General features: G+C 38.8%; 1 protein-coding gene across 1 annotated transcript; it reads left to right on the top strand.

Annotated features, from left to right (window-relative positions):
• Positions 1-6,336: 6,336 nt before the first annotated feature.
• On the top strand, positions 6,337-7,414 carry LOC102894168 (olfactory receptor 1L3). The gene has a single exon (XM_006918846.1). It carries the CDS (start codon positions 6,427-6,429, stop codon positions 7,396-7,398), a length of 972 nt encoding a protein of 323 aa, XP_006918908.1. The 5' UTR covers positions 6,337-6,426; the 3' UTR covers positions 7,399-7,414.
• The last annotated feature ends 10,887 nt before the right edge of the window (positions 7,415-18,301 follow it).

The raw sequence follows: 18,301 nt of genomic DNA, 5'->3' as shown, positions 1-18,301 counted from the left end.
TTACGTGACAATGAGCCTGTAAGGATGAGAACACTATACATGAAGTGCTGAGTGTAGGGCCTGGCATGTAGTAAAGGCTCAAAAGATAATTACTGTTGTTGCTGCTTCCAATGCTCCTGCTACAATCATTGTAGGCATTACAGTCAAAGTGAATTCAAGTTTTTCAGACGTTGATAGGATGCACTGTTTGTAGTCCAATCCCCCCATCTGACTGTGTGCTCCTGAGGGGAAGGGGCTGTGATGAATTCACCCCTGTATCCAATGACCTAATACAGTGCCTGGCAGAGAGCAAGCGCTCCAGAATGAGTGGCTGGATGAATGGCCAGTAAGTAACCATCCTTCTCTCATTAACTCAAACTCCTGCCCCAACTGAAATGCCCTATCTTGCCTATCATTCTCCAACACAGCACTCTTGTTTACCAAGAGTAAATGTGCATGGGATTAACGTATTATTTTCTCCTTATTTCCTTTGTTTTCACAATCAGTTAGTTAATCCAGTCTCCTATCTCCTTACTGGGCTAACTAAACATCTCTAACCCAGGGATGGAGCTATTACTAAAGTTTTTTTTAAAATAATACAATGTACTCCCACAAATGTATGTGGTGCTTTAATCCTAGGAATACACATAATACGGAGCAGACATAGTGCTCAGCCATGAAGGGGTGGCACGGACTCAAGCTCATGCTGTGATATCAGGCAGCAAAGACCGTACGTAGCACATTGCGGAGGCTGATTTATGTTTATAAACCTAATTAATGAAATTACAAAGCCTCATTTACAGTTTTTGGAGAAAAAAAAGACCCAGAAAAGTAAAGACTTCATCTTGGGTTTAGTTACACAATCAACAATGAACAAAAAATGCACTTTACAATCATCGCCTTTCTAGCCGTGTTTACGGCTTTTTACAATTATTTAAAACCAATTTTCACTTTAGGTGACAGAAAAACAATTTGAGAGCAAGAGTGTCTTACTACTAACATTAACTGGAAGGAAAATGCAACAAAGTAAGCCTGCCTTTATGACAAGCTTATTTAAGTTTAATTTACATTGAGACCTTCATTACAGTATGATTACATGGCTAGCAAAAGACCTTTGTTTCGTTCTTTTGTTGTTGTTTTTTTTTTAAATCATAGACTAAGATATTTTACAGACCAATGTCTGAAAAAAAGTTCTTTTGGGTTAAAATGATAAGCTCCATAATCTCCCTTTGATTAAAGCTGATTATCACCTTACGGGAAAATTTTCTGATGTTATTTTTTTTCATTCTCAAAGAGGAGCCTTAGATTAGTATGTTTCCATATTTTCCCTTTGATATTTTATTTTGTCTTCATATGGCTGATCAAATTGCAATCATGAAGAATTTTTGTGCACTTTTTTCCCACCATTCTTCCTTTAGGACCCTCACAGATAAGAGTTTTGTCCCAGTGTTTATATCTTTTTGAGACATTTACCCTTTTATTAATCTATAATGTCTTTATTTCTTGTAACAATTTTTTTACTTAAAATATGTTTTATCTGATATTAGCATAGCCACCTCAGCTACCTTTTGGTTACTATTTTCATTGAATATCTTTTTCCAGTCTTTCACTTTGTTTTTAAATTGAGGATACATTGGTTTATAACATTATGTAAGTTTCAGGTGTATAGTATTATGGTTATGTAGTTGTAGGTCTACAACCACAATGTGTCACCACAGAAGGTCTAGTTTCCACTACAATTGACCCACTTTCCCCATTTCACCCTCCCCCAAAGCCCCTCCCCTCTGGTAACCACCAATCTGTTTGTCTGTATCTATGAGTTGCTATTTTTATAATTTGTCAGGATTTTTATACTTCACATATGAGTGAAATCATATGGTATATATCTTCTCTATTTGACTTATTTCATTTAGCACAATACCCTTAAGGTCCATCCATGTTACCGTGAATGGCAAGGTTTCATCTTTATGCGGCTGAGTAGTATTCCATTATGTACATGTACCATATCTCTTTGTCCGTTCATCCATCAATGGACACTTAGATTGTTTCCAAATCTTAGCTATTGTAAACAATGCTGCTATGAACATAAGAATGCATATCTTTTTGAATTAGTGTTTCACATTCTTCAGATAAGTACCTAGAAGTGAAATAGTTGAATCACTTGGTAGCTCTATTCTTAATTTTTTGAGGAGTCTTCTTACTGTTTTCCATAGTGGCTGCACCAATTTACAATCCCACCAACAGTGTACGAGGGTTTTCTTTCTTTCACATCCACACCAGGACTTGTTATTTCTTGTCTTTTTGATAATAATCATTCTAAAGGGTGTCAGTTGATATCGCCTTATGGTTTTGATTTGCATTTCCCTAATAATTCGTGATGTTCATCATCTTTTCATGTGCGTATTGGCCAACTGTTTGACTTCTTTGGGAAAATGTCTGTTCAGATCCTCTGCCCGTTTCTTAATCAGATTGTTCAGGTTTTGTTGTTGTTGTTGAAATGTATGAGTTCTTCATATTTTTTGCATATTACCCCCTTACCAGATGTATAACTTGCAAATATCTTTTCCGATTGGTTAGGATGCCTTTTCATTTTGTCGATGGTTTTCTTCGCTGGGCAGAAGACGTTTACTTTGATGTTGTCTCATTTGTTTATTTTTGTTTTGCTTCTCTTGCCATTGGAGTCAAATCATAAAAACATCACTAAATCGATGTCAAGGAGCTTAGTGCCTATGTTTTCTTCTACGTATTTTGTGGTTTCAGGTTTTACATTCAAATATTTAATCCATTTTCAGTTAACTTTATTGGCATGGCGCAATATTTTAGTATTTGGAACTATTCAATGACAACAATAATTAAATAAAAGCATATCATTTTGATAAGAGTTAAATCTGCTACCTCCATTGTAGTTGGTTTCTTCTCTAGAAAAACAAAATATTTTCTTTAGAATTAAAATCTACTAATTACACCTTTTAATCAGATTAGACTTCGCAGGAGAAACAGTAACTAGCAGAATGAGTGTAAATTAAAATAATATGATGGTCGTTATTTAGCAAGACTCTGATACAAATAGGATGATAAAAATGAATATTTTACATTTTTATATACTTCTATATCAAAAATAAGTATTGACATTTCAGGATGGAAATTAACAAAATAAAAAATAGATGAAATAACTTTATAGTCAAAGAACTAAGGGAATAATACTGTCTTCTAACATTTTAAAATATATATTACTTAGACAGTTAGCTTAGTCAATGCATAGGTCAATTTCATAAATATTTATTAAGCAACATCTACACTATATGCTGGGTGTGAGGTGCTATGGGATCCTAGTCTATAAGTCACGGGGAGAAAATGATATGTCTTTTCCATAGTGAACAGACTGTAGCTCATGGTAAACACATAACAAATATTTATGGACCGACTGGGGCAAATGTAGATGAACTGACCACTATTCTCTATTTCAGATACTCCAAATTCTTGTATTTAATTTAGTCTAAAATTTCATCGATTGTAAGATGCATTATTTTAATGTACCACTGAGGAAAAACTGCTGCTGATTATTTGTGACATGCCATAGATTTACACACATCCCAATATAAGGGATGTTAAAACGTGTAAAAATATGAGTCACTGAATCAATAAAATATGGTAGCTGGATCACAGAAAATATAGAGCATAGTGTCTGGAATCAGGCCTGGATCTGAATCATTGCTCCAAAGAAAAGTAGTCCTTATGTTAAAAGTATTTAGCTTTCAAGTTTAATCTAGAAAAGAAAAAAGTAAGGCAAAATTTTGGCTCCATCAGTCATTTGAAAGCTGTTCCTTAACATAAAAATTTAACTTTGTCCAAACCAAACAGAGAGATCTTTTAGTGTAGTAGTTCAACTACATGGTTTGGCTTCAAACAGCCTTTGGTTCAGGTTATGTTTTTCCAGTTACTTTATTTTCCTAAGTCACTACAAAATGGAGACAGTAAGTATATATATTATAAGGTTGTTATGTGGTTTACATGTAAAAAGCTTATAAATCTCTGAGTACATAAATGTTAGTTGCCTTCCTTTAAGTGAAAAATAATGTGACAATGAATGAAATTTGCGTTTAATATCAATTCATATGGTAGAGGGGTCAGAGAAGACAGATACTTCATTCCTTTAGGTCATCAAAAAATGCTTTTTGTAAGAGGCTGCATTTGAGAATGGAGACACAGATGAAGGGCGAAATATAAGAAAGTGACATGGGTTAATTGTAAGATCTGATCAGAAACCACCAAGAGACAGGAAACAGGCAACATGTATTTGGTAGGGTGTGTTGGGACTCTAATATATGGTTTCTGTGTGCTTTCGTGAATTAAGAAAAATAAAAGACCCGAAGCTGGTGGCTTTTCCTAGTTGTAATAGCAAGGCATGGTAATTATATATCTGAGCAGCAGACTTGGGGATTGGCCTAAGGTTTTGCTCAAAGGTTACGACATTCCTTTTGTTATATCTGCTAGTCATGAACTAGTAGATATATCTAAACTTGGGGGAGCGGACAGAAGATACCCAATGTTGGGGGACTCAACATTGCAGTTGTCATTCAGAGAAATGGAGGAGCTGAGGGGGAGGACTGATCGAAGCTTTATAGGTTCAAGGGAGAAACTGGACCCAGGTGTCCTGCCTCATACTTTGTCCTCAGTGCTACTTTGGGATGACATCTTCCAGGTAAGCCCTCAGAAAGGCTGGAAGAGCCAGGGATAGAAAAATATTGTCCATCTCCAACATCTACGCCAGGCTAAGCAGATGTTGCACTATACCCAGAGGGTCAAGGGGAGGAATGCGGGGTCACTTGGGGAGGAAGAACACTGTAATTCCTCTGAATCCTTGGAGACAAACCTTCACTAAGTTAAGAGATGTTTGTTTTCTTACTCGCTCCCCTCCAAACACCAGGGACTTATGACATAGTCTCAGAAGATACTCCCATGAGGGAAGCAGGGGATGTATCAATACCTTGTGAAGGAAGAAAAGAATCCAAGGAAGGGAACATTCGTATTCCAGAAGCATTAGAAAATTTTCATCAGGTATCTTTTCTGTATGCTGTCGCTTGGCAGAGTTTTGTCTTCCTTTTGACTCATTATTCCATGGAGTATAAATGAGGGGAGTGGAATGAATACATGAGGCAAGACCTCAATGTCCTCACCAGGTAAGAAACCAACTTTGAGAATGCCTGGTGAGAAGATGGAGATATCTGATCTCAGAGACACACTTAGTCCTCACTGGACACTACATAAGAGAGCTAACTTATGTTCATGCTAAGTGTTGACTTTTTGCATCTGTACTCTGAAGTCCAATCGTCCTTTATCCCAGCTCACTTGTGAGTCACAGTTCCCTGCCCTCAGGACATAAATTATCGGCCAAAGAGCAGGGAACTTTGGAAGAGAATTTTGTCACACAAATTCATTCCCTCTCTCTCACTTTCTCTTCTTCCATATTTTTCCCTGATAACTATTTACATTCAATTTCTTTCTTTTTTAAATTAAACGTATTGGGGTGACAATTGGTTGATAAAATTATATAGGTTTCAAGTGTCTGATTCAATAATACATCATATGTATATTGATTGTGTGTCCAACATCCACAGTCAAATTTCCTTCCATCATCATATATTTGACCCCTTGACTCTTGTTTACACTTCTCTCCACTTTCCTTCTGGTAACCACTAAACTGTTGTCTGTGTCTATGAGTTTTTGTTTGTCTTGTCTTGTTTGTTGTTTTCACTTTTATATCCCACATACAAATGAAATCATATATGATTCTAAACTTTTTATGTCTGCCTTATTTCACTTAGCATGATAATCTCAAGACCTATCCATGTTATCACAAATGACAGTATTTCATCTTATGGCAGAGTAATATTCTATCGTAAATATGTACCACATCTTCTTTATCCAATCATCTATTGAAGGCACTTCGATTTAAATGACTTGCTTGCTTCCATTGTAAATGATGTGGAAAGAAGCATCTCGACTTAAAAAGATGGTGATTCATCAACCACAGGCTCAATGAGATGGCTGTCTTATGATTACCTAGATGTCAGTTAGCCACTGACAATCCTTAATCAGAAGCTGGCCTGAACCTGATTCATAGACTGCATCTGAGGTTCTTGTGATTATCAGCCCAGAGTAAGAAAGAGAAAAGGAAAATCAAGCTCTTCATCCTAGTGGCTCTCCCCTAACCCCCCTCTCCTCTTGATGTGCTTCTCTAGATCTCTATCTCAAAGATTTTAAAACAAGTTAAGATACATTTTTGACTCTGAGTTTTCCACATTCAGGAAGAAAAATATTTGAGTAAATGATCTATTAATAACCACTCAATGTAAGAACAAGATGAAAAGATGCATGTCTCAGATGACATAAGAACCATTACTCGACAATGCAGTTTTTCTTGTGGGTGCATACAATTCCACGGAAATGTACAACCTGACAAGTCTTCCTGAATTCAAACTCTTGGGACTCTCATCTCGCCCTGAGGACCAGAAGCCACTCTTTGCCCTCTTTCTTATCATGTATCTGGTCACCTTGATAGGAAATCTCCTCATCATCTTGGCTATCCGCTTTGATCCTCAACTCCAAAACCCCATGTATTTCTTCCTGAGCATCTTGTCCTTTGCTGATATTTGCTACACAACAGTCATAGTCCCCAAGATGTTAGTGAACTTCTTATCAGAGACGAAGACCATTTCCTATGCTGAATGTCTGGCACAGATGTATTTCTTCCTGGTCTTTGGAAATGTGGACAGTTATATCCTGGCAGCTATGGCCATCGACCGCTATGTAGCCATTTGTAACCCTTTCCACTATGTCACTGTTATGAACCCCAGACGCTGTATGTTGCTACTGGCCTTCTCCATAGCTTTCTCCTGCCTCCACTCCCTCCTACATGTCCTCCTGGTGAATCGGCTCACCTTCTGTGCATCAAATGTTATCCATCACTTTTTTTGTGAGGTAAACCCTGTTCTAAAATTGGCTTGCTCTTCTACCTCTGTCAATGAAGTCGTGGCCATGACAGAAGGGCTGGCCTCCGTCATGGCCCCATTTGCCTGCATCATCATCTCTTACCTAAGGATCTTCATTGCTGTCCTCAACATTCCCTCGGCTGCTGGAAAATGCAAAGCCTTCTCCACCTGCAGCTCCCATCTCACTGTAGTGACTCTGATTTATGGGAGTATTAGCTACGTCTATTTCCAGCCCTTGTCCAGCTACACTGTCAAGGACCGAATAGCAACCATCATCTACACTGTATTGACATCAATGTTGAACCCATTTATCTACAGTTTAAGAAACAAAGACATGAAACGGGGCTTACAGAAACTGATACGCAGGGTTAAGTTTGAAATAGATAGGCTGTCTACTACAAAATCCAGCAAGATCTGTGGACCCTGATTGCAAAGTGGGGGTGTGTTTGCACACATGTACACTCCTATGTGTGCGTGCGTGCACACACACATACACACACACCAGCACCTGAGGCAAGTCTTTGGTAGCAAAGGAAAACTTTCATCACCGTAGCTGCACCCTGAAGTTTTCCACCTGCGGTCTCTGTTAGGCCATCATATCTTGGTCCTATGCTATCATTGTAGAATCACCCCATAATATCTCTCCATTCCAGAAAATCACATTTCCTTTACTCCTTCCATACTTATTTGGAACCTCCCATATTTCCATCTATTTATAATTTCAGCCTAGTTTGCTCACTGAATTTCCAGAAAACTTTTATGCACATCTATATAGAAACTATATATGTGCAGGGATGTTTATGGATACATAACCAATCTAATCTATTTAAAACTGTTAGAATTTTTGTGCAGTTGTATGTGTGTGACCTCCCTATCGGACTAGAGTTGTAGAGTCTGTTCCACGATCATACTATAGTCTCTTAAAAAAAAACAAAACAAAACAAAACAAAACATAGTCTCTTTCTTTAAAAAAATTCTCCCTACAGCTGGATATCCTGTGCTCTGGAGTCATTAGATTTGCAACAACTGACATCGATCACCTAACTGACTATTAGTAAGCCAGCTCCATGCCTCTACACATGCTTTGGGCTCTACTCTTCCCTCTCCCTACAGCTGGATATCCTGTGCTCTGGAGTCATTAGATTTGCAACAACTGACATCGATCACCTAACTGACTATTAGTAAGCCAGCTCCATGCCTCTACACATGCTTTGGGCTCTCCTTTGTATGCTCAAGGCACATTCATCACCTGACTCCTCCTGAGGCTGCTTGCCTGTGCGCCCTTCTCTCTAGAGATGCCTCTGTTTCCATGTCTTATCTCTCTATTATTTTTTTCAGGATAAAGGAAGATTTCTTTCATGTAATCGGAAATACTTGATTTACTTGACACTGATGAATTACTTGACACTGTGCTGTGAAGAAAAACGTTTCCATGTCTTATCTCTCTATTATTTTTTTCAGGGTGAAGGAAGATTTCTTTCATGTAATCAGAAATACTTCCTAGGGCCACTGGAATAGAGTAAAAAAAAAAAAAATGGATGTAAAGAATTAGTAAGATGCTTTGCTTTATAATGTTCGATACGAAAGAGACTTCAGTTTTGTTGGAGAATGAATCCTATAGGAACACAGTCAGATGAATTACTTGACACTGTGCTGTGAAGAAAAATAGCAGTTTAGTTCGATTTTCCCTCTCTTTTAGTATTTGCATTTGAATAGATGGCAATGTATAAGTCAAACAAATTGATCTCTCATAGCATTTTAGACAAGGAATAGATGGATAATCTTATTAAAGTTTTTAAATGATATAGCAAGGAGACTAAATTCCTTGAATTTTGCCTCAGTCATCCCTAACCTAGGGCAAGGGAGAGTCTGGGTGAGTATACACTGCTCAATGTCATTCCTTTATTACATGTATGAGCCAATTAGTCTTCACTTCCTTCCCTACTCTAATTAATAAGGATTTCCTTGCATTACTATGAAAAAACCCATCCCTATCTCTGGGCCAAAGGAAGGATGAATAAGGATTGATAACAATATCTGCTATAGGCATGGGTACACATAACAACTGAATTTTTCAGTCACCATAAGCATCAAGAATTGAGTAACTACTCAATAAAAATTAGTTTAAAAGAGAAAAAGAATTGGGCTGCAAAAGTGCAAGTTTATTTCTGTAACTTTATTTCTAAAGTTGAATTTTAGTTTTGGTTTTAAGCCCTCAGTCTACCTAATCGTGACTCAATTCTGACTTTTCTCAACCCAATCCAATAATTTTTCAGTGACTTTTGATTTATATTTCAGCCCCATTCATTCATTTGCCACCTCTCATAGTTATCATTGCTTCTTCCAAGTCCTGTTTCTGTCAGAGCTTATGTGACTTCTCTCTAATGTCTTCAAAGGCAGAGAAGGTCTTTTTCTAGACTAGTTTATAAATTCGTCCTACACTGGACCCCATCACTAACATCTGACCTTCTTTTGTTGTAGCCGCCAGCCCCCGAAAGACACACAGACCACCAGAAATCAGTGAGTCATAGGAAACACGCTCATTATTCAGCCGGCTGGGTCTGCCAGGGGTACGCAGACCCCAAATTAAGCAGCCTCGAAATGTAGAGGTACAGGATTTTTAAGCCCTAAATCCCATTCTTCATTCTGTCTTAAACACAAAGGTCTATTTTTCTCTTATTCACTACCTGTCAGCGCACAGGTCGGTTGTGCAAGCGGGGGTACAGAAGCAGAAAGCTTATTGTTAGAATGTTATGTTCCCATGGGTGATAGCCTATATTCCCATGGGCAATAGCCAAGCAGTAATTTTCCAGCCAGCACACTTTGTCACCATGGATGATGGCTAGTGCTCACTTTTGAAATTGGTGACTGGCTTTCATTACTCCTCATACTCTATGACGATGATTTGATAGAGATGCTGTCCTTAGCCACCACGAGGTGGTTCTTGCCATGTCCCTTTGATGTTAGTCTCCTCTCTTCTCCCCACCAACCTGGCTTTTGTCTCTCTCATCCTTCTATTTAGAATGAGCCACTCTTAGTCCTTGGAAAATCTTTGAATTACCTCCAGGAAAATGCTGAGTGCAATATCCAGTCCTCTGGTGTCTACACATCCAATGCCACTATTTTCTGTGGCTCTTTCTAATCCCAACAGAATAAGGAGCACCAGTACGGCCCGCATACTCAGCGCAGGGCACACGTCCCATCTACTCTCAGATTCAAAGGCTTAAAAGCCCTTCCAAGGGCCTCTCTAGCGCTATCTAAATTGGTTCCTTTCCTTTGATTTCTCTTTCAACTGTTCCCTGGGTTACCTGTGGATCCCAAGTGATGACTCTTAAAAGGTAAGAATTTGGTGTCTAATACATTGGTACAAGATTGAATTGGGCCCCTCCCCCTCCCAATTCATAATTTAAGTCCTAACCCCCAGTAACTCAGAATGTGACTTATCTGAAGATAGAGTGTTTAAAGAAGTAATTAACTTAAAATAACTTCGTTAAGGTGGGCCCTAATCCAATATGACTGGCATCCTTATAAAAAGATGAGATTAGGACACAGACACGCATGGAAAAGACCCTGTGAAGACGTGAGGAGAAGATGACAAGCCAAAGAGAGAAGCTTCAGAAGAAACCAATCCTGCCGGGACTTTGAGCTCAGACTTCGAGCCTCCGGCACTGTGAGAGCGTAAATTTCTGTTGTTTAAGCTGCCATTCTGCAGTCCTCCATCGAGGCGGCCCTAGCGAGCTAACACAGTATCTCTGATAATTTTGCTGGTAAGAACTAAAAAGTAAATGTCTGACAAGTTTAATCTATAACATATGCTTGCCACATATCTTCCATTCCAGCTATACAATTCGTTTTGAAAACCTGAAAGTCTCTGATTTGTAGGTTATCTAAGGGAATATGAAACTGGAAACTGTACCATAATCTCTAGGTTGCCTAGAAATAAGACCTAGAACTCAGGTAGCGAGAGACTAGGGTACAAAGGTTAACCTTAGAACAGAAAGAAAAGAGACTCTTGACTTAAATTGAAACCTCAAGTAGGTAAAGAGTTTCTGTGACCACAGGACCTTTGAAGACGTCCCTGACATCAGTCGCATGAGTTCTAGGGAAATGCGAAAGGGTGCGTCTTACATCTTTCTGTCAAGCTCTGTAGGGCAGAACCTGTGACAGCTCCTTACCCTGCCTTCTTCTAACACAGGTGAGATCAAGGCTGAGTCTCCGTTCTCTACCTGGTAACATTTTGCTTGACCTGACTTGAATTTAACTACGTCGCTTTTGCATTTCTTTCTAACAGTTATAATTAGTCCAATGCCTATCAGAGACTATTTTAAGATGTTACTCAAAGAAAAACAAAGATAGATAAGAATCTCAGATGTGCTACGAGGTCAGACCAAAAAAAGGGCAGGGGGCGGGGGAGGGGTGAGGAGAGCAGGGAACTAAGCACGACCAAAACTGAAAAAGAAATGTGAAAACAGCAAAGTATTCTGGATCAGTTTGGCTACGACAGCTGGCTTGTTAGCCGTTGGTTAACTGCCATACTTGGGCCACACCTTGGGTCATACAAGAGGGATCATGGGTGCTGTGCATGAGCTTCTGCATAAGGTTTCTCTCTCTGCTGGGGATTTCAAGCAAGGTTATTCTGCTCAGAAAGGACTGCAGGTGTCTCAGGGGCCCGAGCTTGCCCCCAGTGCACTCTTGATGAGTTTTAAAGGAAAGAGAAGATGACACAAGGCTGGGGACTGTGAGGCTAAAGACGCCCATGGAATCCCCCTGTAGGGGCTGGCCAGGGAGCACCTGGGAACAGGACATCCAGTGGGAAGCATCCTGTAGTGCTGGAATGGCGACTAAGTTCTGAAGCCAAGGATGAAGGTTCTAATTCCCACATTCTAAAGGATGCTTTGGCACTTGGAATCCAGCCCTCACTCCTCAGGGCTTTGGGGAAAGTGTTAGCACAAGCCCTGCCACCACCAACCACCATTCTACCTCCTGCTTCCCCAGTCAATGTATGAAGAGGGACGAGAATGGAGAAGGACACTGGCCTTTCAGAGTGAGAAGGGGCTGTCTGCCCTCCCCAAAACCAAGGAGAGCTCTTTAAAAATCATTTGAGGAATTAAAAACGAATGCAAGATGAGGAGACTGGCATTTAACTCCTCAATTGAATGGCTTTCAGTTACTAAATTTACAGATCTACCTGCTGGCAACCTCTACCCAAAAATACAGTACTCCAAGGCCACGGGTAACAAATATAATTACTCACAATAAATATTACCCTAGAAAACTGAAAGAAACATGGAGAATCAGATGCATCTTTAGGAAAGCTTGGGAGAAGTTAAGGAATGAGTACTATTTGAGGAACACATGAAAGGGCATGAGGGCAGAATCAAAGAAGATGTTTCAAGTGCCACTGCACACCAGTCCGGTCTACTGGAGTCTGGTGTGGATTGGCTAACAGTTAGTTAGCTGGTTGGCATTATATGCTGATGATCACTGTTTTGTCTGTAACACAGGCTACGTGGAGTCGAAGAAGTCTCTGGATGACCAGTGACAAGTCTTTCTTAATCTGCTTTTGTCCTACCCATCAGCTACTCCGTGCCCCCACTCCATGTCTTCATCCGTAGGCTGTAGGTAAATAGGTTCAACATCAAAGCCAGTATGGTATAGATCACTATCACAATCCCATCCCCAACGGTGTAGCTGAAGAGTAACCTGAAATGGACATAATTCATACTCCTATGGAAAATTTTATAATTGTGATATAAGAGTCATGGGTAGAGAAAGCTTTTCATTTCTCTCTAGCTAAAAAGATCTTGGAAAGAGCAACGAAGGTTCACAGATAAGAGAGGATGATGCAAGTAAAAGGAGTCATCACAACAGCCTGAATCTATGTCATTCCCACAATTTCACTGACCAACGGTGGAAGAGTAGGACAATGTCCACACTGGGCTGACATCACATAAAGAATGAAAAACTATACTGGAAGTGCAGAAGAGAAACCAGTTCACCCGAAGGAACTGCAGGAAGGTAAATAACAAGAGACAGCCCAGCAGAAGGATGTCCTGGTGGTAGGTGGTGTTGGTGATATAAAGGGGAAACTCACATACAGCCACACTGCAATCAATGGCTGAGGCTGTCACGGGGTAACTGTGTTTCTGAAGGCCGAGAAGAAATACATCTATGTCAGACGCCCAGCACAGGAATAATCTTTGTCTCTGATAAAAAGTTTACTGGCATCTTAGGGGTCACAGCTATTGTAATAAATAGCAAATGCCTGGATGTCCAAGAAGAAATATTTGGAGGTCTGGAGTTGAGAGTCGGAGGGAATGGCCAGAATGATTAACCGATTCCCATTAAAGCCATGAGGCATATAATGAGAAAGAGGGCAAAGAGGCTTCTGGTCCTTGAACCAAAAGGAAGGTCTCTGAAGGATGAATTCAAAGTGGATGGTTAAGTTGCTCCTTCCCATTGGCTTAAATTCACTTGTAGATAAGGAAACAATTTTAATAAATGCTGCCAGATGAGAGTCTTAGCAATTCACACTCCCCAGAAAAACATATAAAGCTACACATTCCTCTATATCCCCACCATCACTGTATGTTGCTAATCTTTATGATCTCAGGCAATATGATGTTGGGCAAGGGCATTTTAGTGCATTTCTACCTGCTGAAGCTGCAAAGCATCTCTTACTATCATTATTGGGCACTTGCAATAAACCGCTTAAGTACTTTGCCCATTTGGGGGCACTGTTGTCATTTCCTTATCAAATGGCAGTATATAAATTGAGGATATTAATCATTTGCTTGCTAAATGTATTTGCAAGTATTTTCTCCACATAAATTATTTGCCTATAGTTTCAATTATAAAATCGGCATTATCACCTTGCTACATAGCCTAATTTGTTCTTTTGTATTCTGAGTAAGAAGGTATCTCTTATTTAAAGCATATTAAAATTCTATTCTAGTATTTCACTATTTTAATTTTCGACCTATATTTTTAATCAATCTGGAATATATTTATATGTAATGTTTATATATCCATCTTCCAGATGCCAGGATCATTTATTTAATAAAACACACCTTTCCCACTGAATTAAAAAGTCACCAGTATCTGTAATAAGTTGCAATTTATCAGAACTTGAATCTATTTCTGGACTCCTTACTCTGTTCTACTACTTTAACTGTCTCTGTTTACGTCAAACCATAATGTCCGAGGGCCATAGCTTTTTAAAAATAAATGCTAAGGTAATAGTAATAATAATAATAATAAAGTAATTTTTCTTTGACTCTTACTTTTCAAAACGATTATTGACATTTCTCACACATTCATTTCTTCATGAAAACTTTTAGAGAGATAAAAATATCAATCATTCTCATGTGTGGTGCAACATAGGAATTGCAGGATTAAATGGACGGTGTATAAAGTAGCTAGACCAGAAGTACTTGCTCACAGTAAGCATTCAGTAAGTATTGTTTCTGTTGTTACTGTTACTTATCTGTTGCTTTCATAATGCATAATGTGATAAGACGGAAGACTTGGATTTGATCGCAAGAACATACGTTAGGGTTGCCTCATCCGGAGCTTGCTTTGTTTAAAGCTATGTAAACGTAACTAGTTTAGAAACAGAAAGAATCTTCTGTTAGCTCCCCAGAGTTCTCTGAATTTGGATTCTGAGCCCAAAGTCCAGATAATGCTACATTGTTGCTACTTCCACTTCATCATTTTTCCTCGGGCAGCGTTTCCCTTAGCAACCTCATAGAAAGAGGCAACAATCTTAGAGTGGGATCCAGATTTTTTTGCCTTCCATGGACGTAATGAATGCCCTCTCATAATTTCCATCATGTGGTGAGCTAGCATATACCACTGTTCCCCGGTGTCTGTGAGGGATTGGTTCTGGGACACCCAAATCTGCAGACACCCAAATCTGCAGATGCTCAGCTCCCTTATATAAAATGTTGTAGTATTTGCATATAACCTATGCACATCTTCCCATGTACTTTAAATCATCTCTAGATATAATACCTGATACAATGTAAGCACTATGCAAATGCAATTATACTGTATTGTTTAGGGAATAATGACAAGACAAAAAGTCTGTACATGTTCAGTACGCATGCAACCGTCATAGGTCTAACTACACAGTACATGTCAGCAACAAGGCAACATTTAAAAAAAATATTTTCAATCTGCAGTTTGTTCACTCTGCAGATATAGAATCCGTGAATATGGAGGGCCGACTATACTTTTTATTGTAAATATTTAATGAATTTAAAGACGCCAACACATATACGCTAAGCTATCATGGTAACGAAAAGGTAACTAGTATGAGTCAACCACCTACCACTCTGACTGATGGGAATTGATGAACTATTTTAACGATGGGGAAATTGAAGTTCAAAGAGGTGAAGCGACTTACCCAGAGTCGCCAGCAGGAAAGTGGTAAACAGAATTCAAACTCAGAATTGACTAACTCTAAATCCCAAGTGCCTACCCAAACATCAGGGGGAGAAATGGGAGATGTCGGAGGCTACATCTTAACCCGCATGAGGATATCACCAAAGACAGCCAAGCCCTTCCTCAGAGTCTCTTCTTGGCTTTATTTCAGAATTCTGAACCAGATGAGCCAATGCTCTTCGGATTAGGGTATCGATACTTTTGCTCTCAAGGTAAAGCATGTCCTTTGACTAGATGGTAGAATGGGTGTGCCTGGGTAGCCTGTTTCTCTGACCAGGGACTGCTGTTGAGGTCAGTTGTACCCATGGTTACACTGAGACTAGTAAGATGTACTAAGAGACTCCAGCCTTAATTCCCAACCGACAAGGAGAAGCCAAACTTTTATCCCTGGACTCTATTTAATTAGGCTGTAAGAGCTGCCCAGAGGGGTTAATTACCATTAAAGTAAAGGAGCCTGGAGGTTTGCCAGCAAGATCCCCCCCAGAGCCTAGTTAAGGAAACTGAATTGGACCTCATCCTTTTGAGGGAGCTTCTGCAGTGACAGTGGCTCAGAAAATTTTCTGACAGGTTGTCATGAGTAAGGTCTCCTGGTTTTCCCCCTGGGCTGGTCTCAAGGGGCCACATTCTGCTTTAATTCTAGAAAAAGGAAAGAAGATGCCAGAACTCAGAGGCTTTACTTCCTCTCATCTAAGGCCAATCCTCCAAGGGCAACATTGGTAGGTGCTACTGAGTAACAAGTTTTAGAGAGACGGGATTTCTAAAAAAAGTTCTAGCCAGAGCCTTTTGCCCCTGTTATTCTTCAGATAACATCCTTAAGGCTTACAAATAAATTCTCCGGTTCCTTTTGGTCTAATTCAAAATCTTTGTGATCCTGTCTACTTTATCTATAGCAGTGGTTTTCAGCCCCCCTTGCACATTTAGTATATAAAAAGATCCCTGAAGCCCAGGACCACACCCCAGATCAACTAAATGTAAATCTCTGAGACGTGACCCAGGTATCAGTAGTTTTAAAGGTCCCATGGGATTCCAATGAACAGCCAAGATTGAGACCCACCCACCTCTTTAGAGGACCCCAATTGGCTTGTGAAATTTGTTAGAACCACTGTTGTAATTTCGAGGTTTGGCAAATGAATGGCCTTCTTCCCCATCTCCTATTTAGGTTTTTATACACTATAATAACTTTTTTAAAGTTTTTTGTGTGTCAATATTTGATGCTGAGAAGGCATGAAGAAGGCATTAAGTTAAAAATACTTGAATTCTATTATTCTGCTCTTTTATATTTCTATTTTTCATTTTCTATTTCCTAAGTATACAGATAACAACACATGGATATATGTGAAATATAGTTGTGAAATTTAAACGAAAGTTCTAAAAACTGAAAGTCCCTCTTGAGCTCCATCTGCAAACCTGTTATTTATAGAAATATATCTTTACATATGCAGATACAAAAGACTGACAGCACTGAAAACAAGCTACATAAATATATTACCTTGCAACTTGAATTTTTATCTAACAAGATGTCTTAGAGGTGGTTCCAAGTCACTACTATCTACAATCCACACTACTGTTTTTAACTGTTCCATACTATTTTAATATTTTATAATATGAAGCTACCATAATTACCCATTTCTTTATTCCTGAGCATTTAGATAGTTTCTCTTTTCTCTATTACAAACAATACTTCCATGACCACCTTGTACATAGATGTTGTTCAAATATATACTATGCCTTATACGCAGAAGTGGAATTTGATAGATACTGTCAACTTGTCCTTCGAAATGGCTGTGTGCACTTCTGTGCTAATCTGCAGTGTGTGATGGCACCTGTTTCTTCACACATTCAATACCTTATAGGATCAACATATTCTACGTTGGTCAAAAAAATAATCTATTGTTCTTTGTATGTTTATCGGTTATTTCTTTCACTGTAAATTATCTGCTTATATTCTTTCCCCATTTTTCTATTGAAGTATTAGCCTTTATAAAATACATATGCTGCAAAAATAAATTAATCCCCAAACCCAGTGGCACAACAGAATTGCTCCATGAATGGTGACTCAGAGAAAATCACACTAATAAAAGTTCACTTAGCTTATCCAAAACAAGGAAAGGAAGACTGGAGAATTTCATGTGGTTTTCCATTGCCTTAACCCAGAAATAACACATATCACTTAAACTCATATTTCTCTGGACAGAACAAGTCATGTGTCCACACCGAACTGTAGGGGTGGGAAATATAAGTTTTCACATAGACTATTTGGTAAGCATCACTATCTCTGCCACAACCTGTTGTTTTTTATTGATTTATGGAAATCTTTTGCGTTATATGGATTCTAATCTTGTCTGATATATATATCTATTTACAAATCTTTTGCTTTTCTTTTAACTTTGTTCATGGCACCATTTGTCACACACACATTTTCACTTTTAAGTTGTTAATTCTGTCGATCTTTTCCTTTCGAGCTTCAGGGTTTATAGTCTGCTGAGGAAGGATTATAAAAAAGTATTCTCCTATATTTGTTTGTTACAGATTTATAGATTTTTTTGTCTTTTATATCTTCAAATCAGTCTGTAATTTATTCTGTATGTGGAATAAGGTAGAGATCTAAACTTAAATTCTTCCCATCGATATGACCGTCCTAGTTTCGCCACATGCAAAAAGGCTGAATGTCCTTACATAGGTCTGTTTCTGGATCCTGCTCTGTTCCATCAGTCCAGCTGTCTATTCCTATACTAATATTATGCGTTTCACTTAGGAAAGCTTTGTGGCATGTTTTTCTGACTAGGAAGAGAAACCCACCTTCATGATTTGCTTTGATTTTGAAAATTATTTTGTTACTTTTGCACATTATCTCTCCTTGATGAGCTTTAGAGCAGACCTGACAC

Source organism: Pteropus alecto, unplaced genomic scaffold (assembly GCF_000325575.1).
Source record: "Pteropus alecto unplaced genomic scaffold, ASM32557v1 scaffold178, whole genome shotgun sequence".
NCBI classification, from domain to species: domain Eukaryota; kingdom Metazoa; phylum Chordata; class Mammalia; order Chiroptera; family Pteropodidae; genus Pteropus; species Pteropus alecto.
This window is presented reverse-complemented; position numbering and strand designations above follow the sequence as displayed.

Bases quoted from the DNA above. Each gene is read 5' to 3' on its own strand.
- LOC102894168 (XM_006918846.1), top strand. From the start codon at position 6,427: ATGTACAACCTGACAAGTCTTCCTGAATTCAAACTCTTGGGACTCTCA.